This window comes from Chionomys nivalis, chromosome 3 (assembly GCF_950005125.1).
Source record: "Chionomys nivalis chromosome 3, mChiNiv1.1, whole genome shotgun sequence".
Lineage (NCBI taxonomy): Eukaryota > Metazoa > Chordata > Mammalia > Rodentia > Cricetidae > Chionomys > Chionomys nivalis.
Window position 1 is genome coordinate 61,556,909 of NC_080088.1, and position 14,604 is coordinate 61,571,512.

Genomic DNA, 14,604 nt, shown 5'->3' on the forward strand with positions numbered 1-14,604 from the left:
GCACATGCACATGAATTCTCTCTCTCTCTCTCTTTTTTTTTTTTTTTTGCTTTTTCAAGACAGGGTTTCTCTGTGGTTTTGGAGCCTGTCCTGGAACTAGCTCTTGTAGACCAGGCTGGTCTCGAACTCACAGAGATCCGCCTGCCTCTGCCTCCCAAGTGCTGGGATTAAAGGCGTGCGCCACCACTGCCCGGCCAAATTCTCTCTCTTTTAAGAAAGGGTCTCACTACGTAGCACAGTCTGGATCTCTAGCTGGTGATCCTGGAACCTCAGATTAATGATGGCTGGACGTGTGGACCTACACCATGGTTCTTATGCATTCTAATTACTCCTCTGAGACTGCCTTTTAACATGATGGAAAACAGAAATGGGGGAAAAATGAAAATGAACATGGCTATAAAGTGAGCTTTTAAAATTAAAATTATTCATCTAATTTTCTCAATAAAAAGTTTAAAGGAATTTTCCTCAATAATGAAATTCTTTCACATTCATTACAGAATACAGCACACAAGGGACACGACTGACTTTATGGTAATGCATAGACGTGAGCATGTGAACAAAAGGATATGGACTACAGACACGCCACTGCCAAAGGGCAGTTCAGTGTGATGCACACACCTTGCGCAGCTGGTCTATTAACTTTAGCTCTTCTTCTCTCTGTCTTGTTACAGGGTCTGCAGGGTCAGGTGCAGAGGACAGAAGGGGTGAGGCACGCCCTGGAAAACAAGTCAGATGGAGAGGTCAGTTGCCAGCGCTACATTTGTCTGGCAAGTTTCTTTGCCAATACAGCGTTTACTACTTTCTGGTTGACATTTTAAAAGTATTATCATCTGGGGCTGGAGAGATGGCTCAGAGGTTAAGAGACTTGATCTTGCAGAGAGGGCCCAGTTTCACTCCCAGCACCCACGTTGTGGCTCACAATCACTTGAAACTCCAGTTCCAGGAGATTCAATGTCTAATTCTGACCTCCTTGAACATGTGGTGGGCACACACACATGCACATAAAGCAAAATAATACATTTTTAAAAGAAAATTATTATTATAAGAAAGAAAACATTTACTGAGTAAATCAAAAGGGGTAGTGGGCAGGCTAGTAGCTGTGGTGGTTTGAAAGAAAATGACCCCCTTAGGGAGTGGTACTTTTGGGAGGTGTGGCCTTGTTGGAGGAGGTCTGTCGCTATGAAGCGGGCTTTGAGATCCCCTATACTCAAGCTACTCCCAGTGTCACAGTCTACTTCCTGTCACCTGCACATCAAATATAGCAGCTCCTTCTTCAGCACCATGTCTACCCTGCTCCCAACCATGACGATAATGGACCAAACCTCTACAACTGTAAGCCAGCCCTCAGTAAAATGTTTTCTTTTATAAGAGTTGCTGTGGTCATGGTATCTTTTGACAGCAATAGAAACCCTAACTAAGATAATAGCTAAAGTACCACTGTGGTTAGAAATTTCAAATATATAAATATAATGGCATTTTGTTTGAATTACATCCACTTACAAATGTTTTTATTGAAAAATACAATATATATGTAAAATTACAAGGTTCTAAATAGAGGCCAATAAATGATCCTCACAAAACGAAATGGCTAGGTACAGTGAGATTTGCCCATACCTCAAAGCCTCTTGCATGTTTTCTGCCCATCAGAGCCCAAAGGGTACCAGTAGCCTCACCTTAAGGATCATAAATTTACTTTGTCCATTTTTAAGAACTTTTTATAAATTAAACCACGTTGTATGTATTCTTTGCATATGGCTTCTTTTGATCAATACTAAAGAGATCTATCAGTACCATACATTTCAGATAGATCAGTATTGTTGTATGTATCATTTTCATTACTTGTATGACATTTTATCATAGAGATGGCACCAATGTTCATCACTGTTCTCCTTGTGAACATTCAATTTGGCACCATTATAAACAATGTTGCTATGAATGTTTTTGTATCGACCTTTTGTTTCACATGTTATTATTTCTCAAAGTAAAACTTCTGGTAATAGGTATACAATTGTTCAATAGTTTGTCAATATGGAAAGACCATAATAAGGGAAGAATGTTCTTTAACAGGAAGAGCATTTTATTTGCTCAATCTGTTTTTGGTTTTGGCTTTTGAGACTGGACTTTGAAATGTAGTCTGGGTTAGCCTTAAAATCAATTCTGCTTCAGCCTCCTAAATGCAGGATTATAGGTATGCACCATAATGCATAGTTGAAACACTATATTTTAAATGGTACCAAGGAAATTTCTATTCCAAACAAAAACCCAAGATGCCTCATGTTAGTGAGTTATAGACACCTGCTGAGATGATAGCTAGGTGTGCTGTTGAAAGCATGTAAGAGTTCTCGTCATTGGGTAAAGCCACTCCCCACTCTGCTATGCACTTAAAATTGCTACCACTCACCTTTATTGGTTTCTGCCCTAACGGCAGCTCGGAAAAGGAAGCTTTCAGGGCGCTGGGGCTGATTTCTCTGGGTAGCAGCAGGAAAAGAATATGCAGGGGAATGATGGACTATATCAGCATGGAAAAGCAAGATGATGTTAAAGGAGATGGGAAGCAACTCAAAGATGATATAAACAAATGTCAGAAAGTCCGATAAACAGCACAAAAGGAAAATCAAATCAAACATGGCAATGATATAAAATGATTCTATTCATTAGCGAAAAACTCACGTATAAAGTAAAGCTGCTTATTTTAAAAATTCTGTAATTTTTAGTATATCAACAAATGGAGGCTAAAAGTTAACACACCGAACTTAAAGTTTCTTGCAAATGTATAGCCCTGCTAATTCCTATTCATTTTCCTTACCAAGTGGCCAACTAGTAAAAACAGAAATCCTGGTAAAGAGAGGCTAGGCCTGTGACTCAGTTGGTAGAGTGCTTGATACACACTCATAAAGCCCTGGGTTTGATCAGTCTGCTCCCCAACGCTATGGAAACCAGACAAGGTGGCACAGCCAATGTTCTGGGGCTGGAGGTAGAAGCAGGAGAATCAGAAGGCTCCGTATCTTTACACCAAGTGACAGACCAGCCTGGGTCACAGGAGATGCTCATCTCTGACTCTCTCTCTCTCTCTCTCTCTCTCTCTCTCTCTCTCTCTCTCTCTCTCACACACACACACACACACACACACACACACACACACACACACACACACACACACACAGCAACCCTGGTAAAGAATAACTGTGGTGAGCCTGATAACAGGTACCTTTGTAATCCCAATATTTGGGAGATGAGGCAGGAGAACCATTAGTTCTTGCTAGCCTGACAAGACTCTGTTCCCGCTCCCTGCCCCCGAAAAAAAATTAGCCACAGCACTTTCATGTCTATTACCTGTCTCTGTTGTAGGAAAGCTTGAGATGACATTGACTCTGTCGTCACTCTGTGAAGAAACAGACCATATCAACACTTACTACCCAAGAAAGGGCAGTTTCCACATTCTAGTAACTTAGGGTATATACGAAAGCCATGCAACTTCCCTTCAAAACTAAGTCTAGAAATGAAAGTTTGGTAAAATTGATTTTCTACTTTTTCTTAAAAAGACAAATTGTTTGCTTAGTTGTGTTTATGTAATGCATCCTCTAAAGATATAACTGACATCTCCGAAAACTGTGGGAAAGGATCAACCTAAGGCATAAACAGTTATTAAGAAATGTAAAAAGAGAAACCTTACTTTTTTATTAGATTATTTTTAATTTATTTTACATCCCAACTGCAGTTTTCCCTCCCTCCTCTCCACCCCTCCTCCATCCACCAGTCCTTGGTTTCCATTCAGAAAGCGATAGGCCGCCCCCTCAAAGCATGGCACATCAAGATGAGGCAGGACCAAGTTTCTCCACTTGCATCAAGGCTGGGTGAAGCAATCCAGGATGAGGAAGGGGTTCCTAAAAGCTAGTTCAAGCACCAGGGACAGGTCCTGATTCCATAGCTACAAGTCCCACAAACAGACCAAGTGATATAGCTGTCACACACATACAGAAGGTCTAGGTCTGTTCTATGCATCGGTCCTTGGTCCAGATTCGGTGAGGTCCGTGAGCTCAGTTCAGCTATCTCTGTGGGTTTCCCTTATCATGACCTTGACCCCCCCCCCCAGCACACACAATCCTTCCTCTCATACAAGGTTTTACAGTGTCATGACTTTGACCCCCCTGGCTCAAACAATCCTTCCAGGAGTCTTCAACAGGAGTCCCGGAACTTGGCCCAGTGTTTGGCTGTGAAACTTTGAATCTGCTTCCTTCAGCTACTAGATGAAGATTCTCTGATGACCATTAGGATAGTCACCAATCTGATTAGAGGAGAAGGCCAGTTCAGGCACCTTCTCAACTATAATTAGGAGTGCTTGTGGAAACCTTTCCTTTTAATATAGTTTCTTTTTTTAATGATTTATTTACTTTATGTGCATTGGTGTTTTGCCTGTATGTATGTCTGTGTGAGGGTATTTGATGCCTGGAGTTACAACGGTTGTTCACTGCCATGTGGGTACTGGGAATTGAACGGAGGTCCTCTGGAAAAGCAGCCAGTGCTCTTAATCACTGAATCATCCTTCCAGACTCTTTAATATAGTTTCTTAAGCACTAGTTTTTCTTTAGAGAGTAAAATGCAATCTTCAAAGAAAGTGCAATGACCATTTCTTAATTTCTATTAAAAATATATTTAAAACATGATAATTGCCGGGTATGGCTTAGTGGTAGATGATTTATATAACATGTTCTAGGTTTAATCAACAACACTATACATGCATGCACACACACATGCGTGCATGCACACACATATGTATGCATACACAGAAAATGATATATATTTTCTAGAATATTTGAGTACTAACATTTTCCTTAGGGTTTTATGTGACAAGATCTCTCTATGTAATCCAGACTTTCTTGGAACTCTACATAGACCAGGCTGCCCTCAAGCTTACAGAGAATTGCCTACCTCTGTCTCTGGGGTGCTGGGATTAAAGGTATGTGTACCTGGTCAAATCCTAACATTTTCAATTCATTGACAAAAGTGTAAAAATGGAGCAATAACTTACTAAATGGATATAAAGTTTATCTGTAAAAAGGAAACAAAGGTCAGCTAATTAAAAAAGAAATGTTCACTTCCTTAACTACTGAGCAGCCCAGCTCCTTAGCACCTCATATGTTCACATATCCCTTTGTATTCAAGTACAAAGGTGACAATGGAACCTGCCTGCTGTCAACTATGGCTCTGCAGTTGGTCATTACTGTTTAGTTAGGGGGCTTCACCCCAGTTCCTGGCATAAGCTCCCTCCCCACCTCTGAGAAAGCCCACCAAAGGGTCAAGAAAGCCCGTCAAAAGGTAACCCCTCCCCAGGGAAGGTCAAGACCACTCCCACAGGCTAAACTGCCCCCCAGAGAATGAACGTGTGGTCTCCCCTTTTCCCTCTTCCCCCTCCTTGTTTTCCCAGGGCTACCTGGGAGTGCTGGCACCCATTAAACCTGGGTATCTTTTAATTCGGTCTGATTGGGATTATTTGCCTTGGTGGAGGTTTGTCGTTTAAGAAAAATACTTAACACAATTACCTACTTGATAACCAGAGCATTCAACATCAACTCAAAGGAGACATTTAGTGGGAGCTGCATGTCAGTGTGGTGACCTGAAAGTGTGGAAGGAAAAGGATGTCCTGGAACTGCAGCTGGGGATGAATCCAAGTTCTAGCTTGTTTTTCCTGTGAGAAATCCAGCTGATTCCCATTGCTGTTGGTAGTGCCTTAGAATGGCTGGTGGTCCTCCTCATCAGCAGGAAGAGGATACATTCCAGCTACCAGACCATCTAGCCTGGAGGGAGGACTTGCACTTGCTAGGCAAGTGCTCTCTACCACTGAGCTAAATCTCCAACCCAGGTGCCTGTTCTCGTGTCTGAATTTAGATAGGTGTGGAAGGGAAACACACTCTCTGGAAAACATTTTGTGGTTGTTATTTGTTCATCTTGCAACATTTACTATGCGCAGAGGAATAACTATTGAAACGATGGTGCTGATTTTGCTAACTGGGTTAACTATTCTGCTGTTGGTTAGGAGGGAGATAGGGCTTTCCATGGAGCACGCCTTTAATCCCAGCAGCACTCAGGAGGCAGAGGCAGGCGGATCTCTTGAGATGGAGGCCAGTCTGGTCTAAAGAGCTAGTTACAGGACAGCCAGGGCTACACAGAGAAACCCTGTCTCGAAAACCCTTTAATCACAGCACTCAGAAAGCAAAGGCAGGCCTCTCTTAAGGTCAAGGTCAACTTGATCTTCAGAACAAGTTCCAGGACAACCAGGGCATTTGAGCCTGCTAGGGTGGTTGACTGTTAGGCTGTACACTTTGGAAGCTAGAATGGGAGGGTAGGAAAGTCCTACCACACAAGCATGCAAAGGGTCAACCTCTGAAATCCAACTGGGGTACAATGGACAGTGTTTTCTGTGATCTGCCACTCATGGGCTGGCATTTTTCTAAATAGAAAAAGGCATTATTATTTTTACTTTATGTAAAGTGATTTTCAGTCTTATGTTGGCATTCAAGGTGGCCCTGCTTCTACAATGTATATAATATCACATTGCTTGTAATGATCTGTCTCTTTAAGAGACAAGCCACGCCCATTCCCTCCCCCATCGGCTGAGGCAAGTGGATCTTCAGCTTCCAGTCTCCTCCCCCCCTTCTTCGTTGTCCTCTCGGAAAGGCAGCTTCGGCCTACCCCCTCCTTGCTCTTCTCCCTTCCCTAACCACTAAATAAATATCCAACTCCACTTAGCATGGTGTACCTATCCATCTGCCTCTTGCTCACCACCGCCACGTGGCTCACCTCCAGAGACCAGCCATCTTCGGAGACCTGCTGCGTGGTCTTATGCACTGTCCCTGCCTGGGACTGGCTGCTTTCGGGATCCCGCAGCAAGCTACTTGGGGATTGGCAGCATTTCTATCCTTCTGCATGGGCAGACTGTACACTGAGGATAAGCTCACACAGTGCATTGCATCTAAGGATGCCAATACAGTCTCCTCGTCTGTCTGTCTGTGTGCTTCTGTGATCCACAAGAGAGCCCAGGAAGGATGCTGATGGTGTCTGGGGAATCTGTGTGGGGAGGCAGGGTACTGCTCACATGTGCTGGGTTTGGGAGAGTGCTGGGCTAGCTAGCCTTCTGGTCAGCACTTGGGAAAACTAAATGGTACTTTATTTTTTTTTTATTCAAAAAATGTATTTGTTATGATTCTAGATACAAAAATAAAAATTAAAATTAAAAGAAGAATGTTCACTGGTTAAAGATATTGAAGATCCAACAGGGGAGTAGAATCAAACCAAAAAAAAAAAAGAAAAAAAGAAAAACCAACAACAAAACTATAGGCCCTGATACCCAATTACATCTAAACCTAAGTTTATGACATGGCAACAATAGATATTTGAACTAATCAAGGCTTTAAAATTTTATTAGATCATAGCTAAGAGCCTGAGAAAAGTGGCCAAAACTTTAAAACTAATACATAAAACCATCTGCTCCCATATTTCTCCCCATCTTAGGATTCAACATTTTCAGAAATCTCTTATTTGTAGTTGAAGTTTTGTGAGGTGAAATTAACTGTTACTGAATTCTAATTTCTTCTTTTGGTTTTTCTTTTCTTTTTCTTTTTGGTTTTTCTCTGTAGCTTTGGAGCCTGTCCTGGAACTAGCTCTTATAGACCAGGCTGGTCTCAAACTCCCAGAGATCCGCCTGCCTCTGCCTCCCGAGTGCTGGGATTAAACGTGTGCACCACCACTGCTGTCGTGAATTTTAACTTCTTAAAAAAAGTCATGCTGTTGAGAATATTTTTTTGGACATGTGAAAATGTTTCTGCTAATTATTCCTTAGTTTGATATTTGTAGCCTAAGAACTAATTTTTTTACCCTATGTGTGTGAGTGTGTGCGTGTGTGTGAGTGTATACGTGTGTGTGTGGGGGGGAAAGCTGATTTTTTGGAGTATGATCTTTCTTTGCACCACGGGCTGGGAATCAACCCAGGGAATCAGTTTTGGCAGCTAGTGTTTTTATCCTGGCCCAAGAACTTCGATCTGTACAAGATAACTGTACTTGAGTAAAGACTGGATTGCATTTCTGGTACAAGTCATGTTCACCAAGACAGAAACTAGGTTTGGAATGTTGAGAAATAAATGGAAATTTAATTTAAAACAAGAGTAACAGGAACTAGAAAATGGGGACTCAACATGCAAATGAGGTAAGAGCTGTTTTCTTTGAAGAAACAAAAGTCTAACTGAGGATATGGGTCAACAGTAAAATGCTTAAAAGAATGCAACACATATTAGTATCATTAAACAAATATTTCACTGCATAAAAAAATGTGATACACCTTAAACTAATATCCTAAAAGAGTGGGTATATGAGCATAGGTTCCTGCAGAGTTCAAAAGAGGACTCTGAACTTCTCTTGAAGTTGTGTTTTGTTGTAAGCCATCTGATATGGACACTATTTTGAGAGCGATCGCTCCCTCAAGGTAATATTTCGTCTTAAAAATAAAAATTCTGGAGCTTGGGAGAAGGCTAAGTATTTAAAAGCACCTGTTTTTGCTAAGGAACAGGAACCAATTTCTATCACCTACATAGCCAATCACAACCATCTTTAACTCCAGTCGCAATGGATCTGGTGCCCACTTCTGACCTCCTAAGGCACCAGGCATGCACGTGCTACAAAGATATCCATGGGAGAATTCATATAAATAAAATAAAAAATAAATACTAAAAATTAGAATAAGTCATCCTGGTCTAAAAAGTGGGCTCAGGTCAGCCAGTGCTGTTACACAGAGAAACCTTATCTCAAATAAATAAATAATAAATAGGAAAAAAAAAAACAGTAAAATGCTTGCACATAAGCTACAGGTGTGAGGACAGGAGCTTGGATCCCCAGGATACAAGTACATGCCAAGTGGGCAAGGGAGCACACGCACTGCAGCACTAGGCGGGTGGAAAGGAGCCCTGGTGCAAGCTTGCTAGCTAGACTAGCTTTATCTGCCAGCTTTGGATTCAAGTGTAAGAGCCTTCAGCTCAATGAATAAGGTGGAAAGCCATAGAGGAAGATTCTAGATGTCAGTTTCTGGTCTCCATGTGTACCCGTGTGCACGTACACACACACACACACACACACACACACACACACACACACACACACACACACACCATACACACAGATGTGTATGTGGAGGGGAGAAAGAAATCAAAACTATTCTTGTTTTATTTCAAAGGATATGGGACAAGAAGAAAGCTAAACAAAGACATTTTCAAGGACCAATGGTACAGAAAGAAAACATTAAATGACAGATTGTGGCGGTTTGAATGGATGAATGTGTTCGAGTGCTTGGCCTATAGGGAATAGTGGCACACACCTGTAATCCCAGCATTGGGGAGGGAGAGACAGGAAGATCCCTGGGGTTTGTTGTGTGTGTGTGTTTGTATTGGTGTGCTCTCCTATGAATATTGATGCAGAGATCCAGGTTCAACGTAGGGTGTTTCCCTGGGTACCATTAGAGTTTTGTTTACAAATGTTATGGTTGGATGTGAAATGTTACCTACAAGCTCGTATGCTCGACCATTCAGTGCTGGGATGCTGGCACTGTTTTGGGAGGATGTGGAACTTTTGGGAAGTCAGACCTAGCTAGTTCAGGTAGACTACTAGAGGGTTCTTTTTTTTTTTTTTTGGTTTGTTTTTTTGAGATAGGGTTTCTTTGTGTAGCTTTGGTGCCTGTCCTGGAACTCACTTTATAGACCAGGCTGGCCTTGAACTCACAGATATCCACCTGCCTACCTCTGCCTCTTGAGTGTAGGGATTAAAGGTGTGCCTAGCGCCCAGTCTGCAGTCCTCTCTTCCTGTCCTATTGCTGAGACAAGAGGGCTTCCTTCACACACTTTCACGGCTGTGACCTCCACCACCACACCTTCCCATGATTATGACTGAAAAATCACAAAGCAGAAGAAATTCTTCTCCCCTAAGTTATTTTGTCAGATATTTTGTCACAGGCACAAGAAAAGTCACACACAAACACAGGTGACTCAAGTCACCATCAGCTAACCTTTCCCACTGAGCAATGGTTCTCAACCTTCCCAATGCTGCAACCTTTAATACAGTTCCTCATGTTGCCGTGACTCCCAACCATAAAATTATTTCCATTGCTACTTCATGAGTGTAATTTTGCAACTTTTATGAATCATAATGTAAACATCTGATATGCGACCCTTGTGAAGGGGTCATTCAACCCCCAAAGGAGTTAAAACCTACAGGCTGAGAATCACTGCTATAGAGAGTTTTTGGCATCTACACTTGTGCAGAGTGGACTCAGATTATTTTGTATGCATATTAGGTGACAGAATTAATTCGACAAGTGTGTATTAACCACAGTAGATAACCAACCTCCAGCAAAAAGTCAGAGCGAGCTTTTCCACAGACTCTGTATGTAAATGACTGCTGCTGGCCCTGACTAGCTCTGGCATTGTAAAACTTGCAAAGTCAGGTGGAACTAGTGCTAATACTTCCCTAACCTTAGGCATATTTCAGGAGATCCCTGAGTCTGCCTTGCTGTTACTCAAATCCATTGAAAAGTTAAAAGCCCCTCAAATACACCCATTCCCCTCCTGGAATTTCCTGGTGCATTAATGCAACAAGAGATACCTTAAGAGGTGTGAAGGCAGAAGAGTGAGGCAGGGTAGCCACGCAGCTTACTCGTTCCATGCCTGACAGCGACTACATTTCAAACAAAGAGAAGAAACAGAAGGCAGCATTTGAGTTAGCAAATGCCAGGCAGGCAAAGCTAAGCAGTAAATTAGCAGAGGAAAGGTCATCAACAAACTTTTAAATTGTTTACTAAGATACTAATAGGGCTGACAAGAGTTGGGGAAAGCTGCATCATGTAACATTGACATAGCAGAATGTTTCTATGTATATAATTCAGAATACTCTCATGACCTCAGACCACAGTAATCTAGAATTAAGAAGCATTCTAGTTTACAACTGCTAATAATCACAGAAAATAAAAAAGACAAGCAAATGTTTCAGAACTCATGTTTCACATACATACATACATACATCTTGTAATAAAAAAGAGGTATTTCTTAATAAAATTTCATGCTGGGCAGTGGTGGTGCACACCTTTAATCCCAGCACTCAAGAGGCAGACAGGCAGATTTCTGCGAGTTCAAGGCCAGCCTGGTCTACAGAGCAAGTACCAGGACAGGCGCCAAAGTAACATTGTCTCGAAAAAAGAAAACAAAAAAGAAAAATTATTTCGCATGGAAATAACACTTAACACACCTACGATTTTAGCAAAATCACTTTGAAACTAAATATGTGTTCTATTGTTCCGTGAAAAAGAAATAATACAGCCAGAGAATTAATTTTTAATGAAGCATTTTTGATCTATTTTTAATAAATAAAAGTATTTCCCAATATTAACCCAAGTTATACTGGGGAAGAGCCAGGACTTGAGGCTCTGCCTCATGCTGTGCAGACGACCCCACACTTCATCTTCGCATCTGCGAAGCTCCACATGGCCAGCACCAAGGAGGGCGGAGTGTAGTCTTACTTTCATTTGGCTCTACCTTTTAAAAAAATCTTCGTGTGCACGAAGTGTAAACTTATAAGTGTGTGTGGGGTATGGACGCACCAGTACCACGATGCACGTGTGGAGTAAGAGGACAACCTGAGGTTTGGTCCTCTTTTTGGAGACAGGGTCTCTCTGTCACAAGCTGCTGCATAATGAAAGGGGTGACGGTGTTTGTATGCACTCACTCTCAGGGCAGGAGCACAGGGTACAGGTGCACTACTGAATCCCGCCTTGCGTGGCTTCCAGGGCCTCAAACTCAGGTCCTCACACTTGCATAGCAAGCGCTTTACTCATGAATGTCACATAGGCTAGGCTAGCTGGTCGGCAGACCCCAGGGACACTGGACATGGCCCCAGTACTAGTATTACAAGTGTGCACCTGTAATAACACCTGTCTTTTAAAGTGGGTGCTGAATAAAACACAGGTCTTTATGCATGCAAGGCAAGTATTTTATCCACTGAGAAATCTTTTCATGATCACAGTGCCTCCCCAACTCTCTATATGATTTATGGGTGTTTTGCCTTAAAGTATGTATTCCACCATATGCACCATGTGTGTCTGATGGCTGCTGGAGGTCAGAGGAGGGTACAGTATCCCTTGAACTGGAGTCACACACAGTTTTGAACCACCATCTGGGTGCCGGGAACTGGAATCTGAGTTATCTGTAAGAGCAACAAGTGCTCTTAACTGCTGAACTATCTCTCTGGTCCCAGAAAAGAAGCCATTTCAAAGATGGGAAGCTTAAGCAGATCTCTAATGAATGAGTACGAATCAATCAAGGAGTATAGGTATAGAGAGAAGAGCAGTACATGCAGAGAGAGAGAGAGAGAGAGAGAGAGAGAGAGAGAGAGAGAGAGAGAGAGAATAGCATTACAAAGATCTGAGGAAGCCGGGCGGTGGTGGCGCACGCCTTTAATCCCAGCACTCGGGAGGCAGAGGCAGGTGGATCTCTGTGAGTTCGAGACCAGCCTGGTCTACAAGAGCTAGTTCCAGGACAGGCTCCAAAACCACAGAGAAACCCTGTCTTGAAAAACCAAAAAAAAACCAAAAAAAACCAAAAAAAAAAAAAAAAAAAAGATCTGAGGACAAGGCTTTTCCACATTTGACAAACAAACAAACAAACAAACAAAAAAAGGAGGAGGAGAAGATGATTTAGAGTGAGCCCAGAGTTAAGGATGGAGACAGAGTGGCCAGACCACATGAAGCTTCATTTCATTCAGGCTATATTTTAAAACGTAGATCTTAAGAGCAGTATGAAATGAACCCTCTGAAGAACAGTTCTGAGAAGATCAGATTTAAAATATGACTTTTACTTTTTTCTTCTCTCTCTCTCTCTCTCTCTCTCTCTCTCTCTCTCTCTCTCTCTCTCTCTCTGAGATAGAGTAAATGACCTTGAACGCCTAATTCTCCATTACCCAGCTTTTGTACAATGTTGGCTGGATACTGTTTATCATACAAAGAATGTGAATTTTGCTTTTACTTTTTTATTTGGGTACTTCTGAGGGCCTTGCCACGTAGTCCAAGCACGCCCTGAACTAGGTGTGCAGTCCAGGATGGCCTTGAACTTGAAGCAAACCTCTTGCCCGTGCTCAGCCTCCTAAGCTCTGGAAATCCAGGAGGACATAACAACACCCAAAGTGTTTGTTTACAAGGTCGTCTAATTCAGGAAATCAGGCCTAGAACCAGCAGCCGAAATGTAAGGTTTTGTGTTTTGTCAATGGCTAAACACTATTTCAGATTTCACACTAAGGACATCTTACTATTACTGTTTTTCCAAATTCTACTTTTTCTTTGACAGAAACATATGGACACTCAGACTTTTTTCTCTTACTCTGTGTGCTATTAGATCTCATCTTCGGTTTCCTGCCATGCCAGTTTTAGCACAGAGGCAAGTCAGCATGGGTATTTACTATAGGCCATGGATTAGATTCCAATCCAGTTCTGGATTTAGCAGCTCGCGACCTTGGACAAGCCACACCTGGGTAGGTAAGGCATTCTCTGTCTCACTACACCAGATTGCTGTGAGAACTGAGTGAAATAACTGGCGCCGGAGAGAGACCCTGACTATTTCCTACAGAAATTGTTTCCATTCCTCGTGGCAGCTCACTTCTGCTAGTGCTCTAGAGGCTGTCATCCTGGCCCAGTTAATATCTACTGCATCCATCTTAACAGAAATGAAGACTGCAGAATACAAAGAGACATGAACAACAAGTTATACTGTAAGGACCTTTACACTAGAGCCTGAATCTGCACAGCACACACAATGGCAGTTTCTAGCACTTAAGCTAGGAGTTGCTACAGACAGGAAATCTTTTCTACAAAATAAAACTATAAAAATAAAAGCATAAAACATGATGGAAAAAGCAGTTTTATCAATGGTTAGAATTCTCTTCCAAGACTGACACAAAGAACTTGAAATAAAGCCTTCATGTTACACCCACTTTAGGGGATGAAGCAACAGGCAATAAAGTACAACCGTATCAAAACCGTTAATAGACAGTTATGTTTTCCCGAGTTACAAATGAGCACGGAAGAACAATCTTCACATAAGTATTTACACTTCAAGCTTGTAAATAAAGCTTTGTCCCCACTTCTGCAACCAGTGGGGGTATTCCAGCGCCAGTGTGCATGTGGAACACTGCTTGGATTTGCAAGGGGGGAAGGACGTTTTGTAAAAATGAAAACAACAAAAACAAATGCATGATAAAATAGGATGTCATATATAATTAGTGTCGTGGAGGGCGGGACTCCATTTAACACACGGGGGTGACTAACGAACTAAATCAGTGATTAACAAGATGCCCTCAAAATCAGAAAAGGCATTTACAAAACTAACTCTGACATTATGTCTCATCACATATAAAGCCAGCAGGGTTCTCAATGCTTTCCCTTGGGAAGCCCCGGAAGCCTGGCCAGATCACAAAGTTAACAGGAAGAGGTAGTTCTGGTTGTTTATAAGGCATTGAGTGACAGCGCCCATCATGTTTTATGTATTTACATCACTCTAAGGGGCAGCACAACGGCTGGAAATA

At 42.0% G+C, this 14,604-nt stretch overlaps 1 protein-coding gene across 8 annotated transcripts in view; it reads right to left on the reverse strand.

Annotated features, from left to right (window-relative positions):
• The window catches only part of Lrch3 (leucine rich repeats and calponin homology domain containing 3), a 112,397-nt gene that overhangs the window by 17,104 nt on the left and 80,689 nt on the right, over window positions 1-14,604 (reverse strand). For 5 of the 8 annotated variants that reach the window (XR_009056824.1, XR_009056822.1, XR_009056823.1 and 2 more), the window contains 4 exons: window positions 10,642-10,713; window positions 3,334-3,382; window positions 2,402-2,509; window positions 619-716 (listed from right to left, as the gene is read on the reverse strand). Coding sequence is in view for 3 of the 8 variants with exons in the window: in XM_057764293.1 (XP_057620276.1) it covers window positions 619-716; window positions 2,402-2,509; window positions 3,334-3,382; window positions 10,642-10,713 (327 nt within the window). In the remaining 5 variants the exon portion in view is untranslated. The remainder of the gene's footprint in view (window positions 1-618; window positions 717-2,401; window positions 2,510-3,333; window positions 3,383-10,641; window positions 10,714-14,604) is intronic. The other 3 variants (XR_009056825.1, XM_057764295.1, XM_057764294.1) reach the window with 2 other exon arrangements.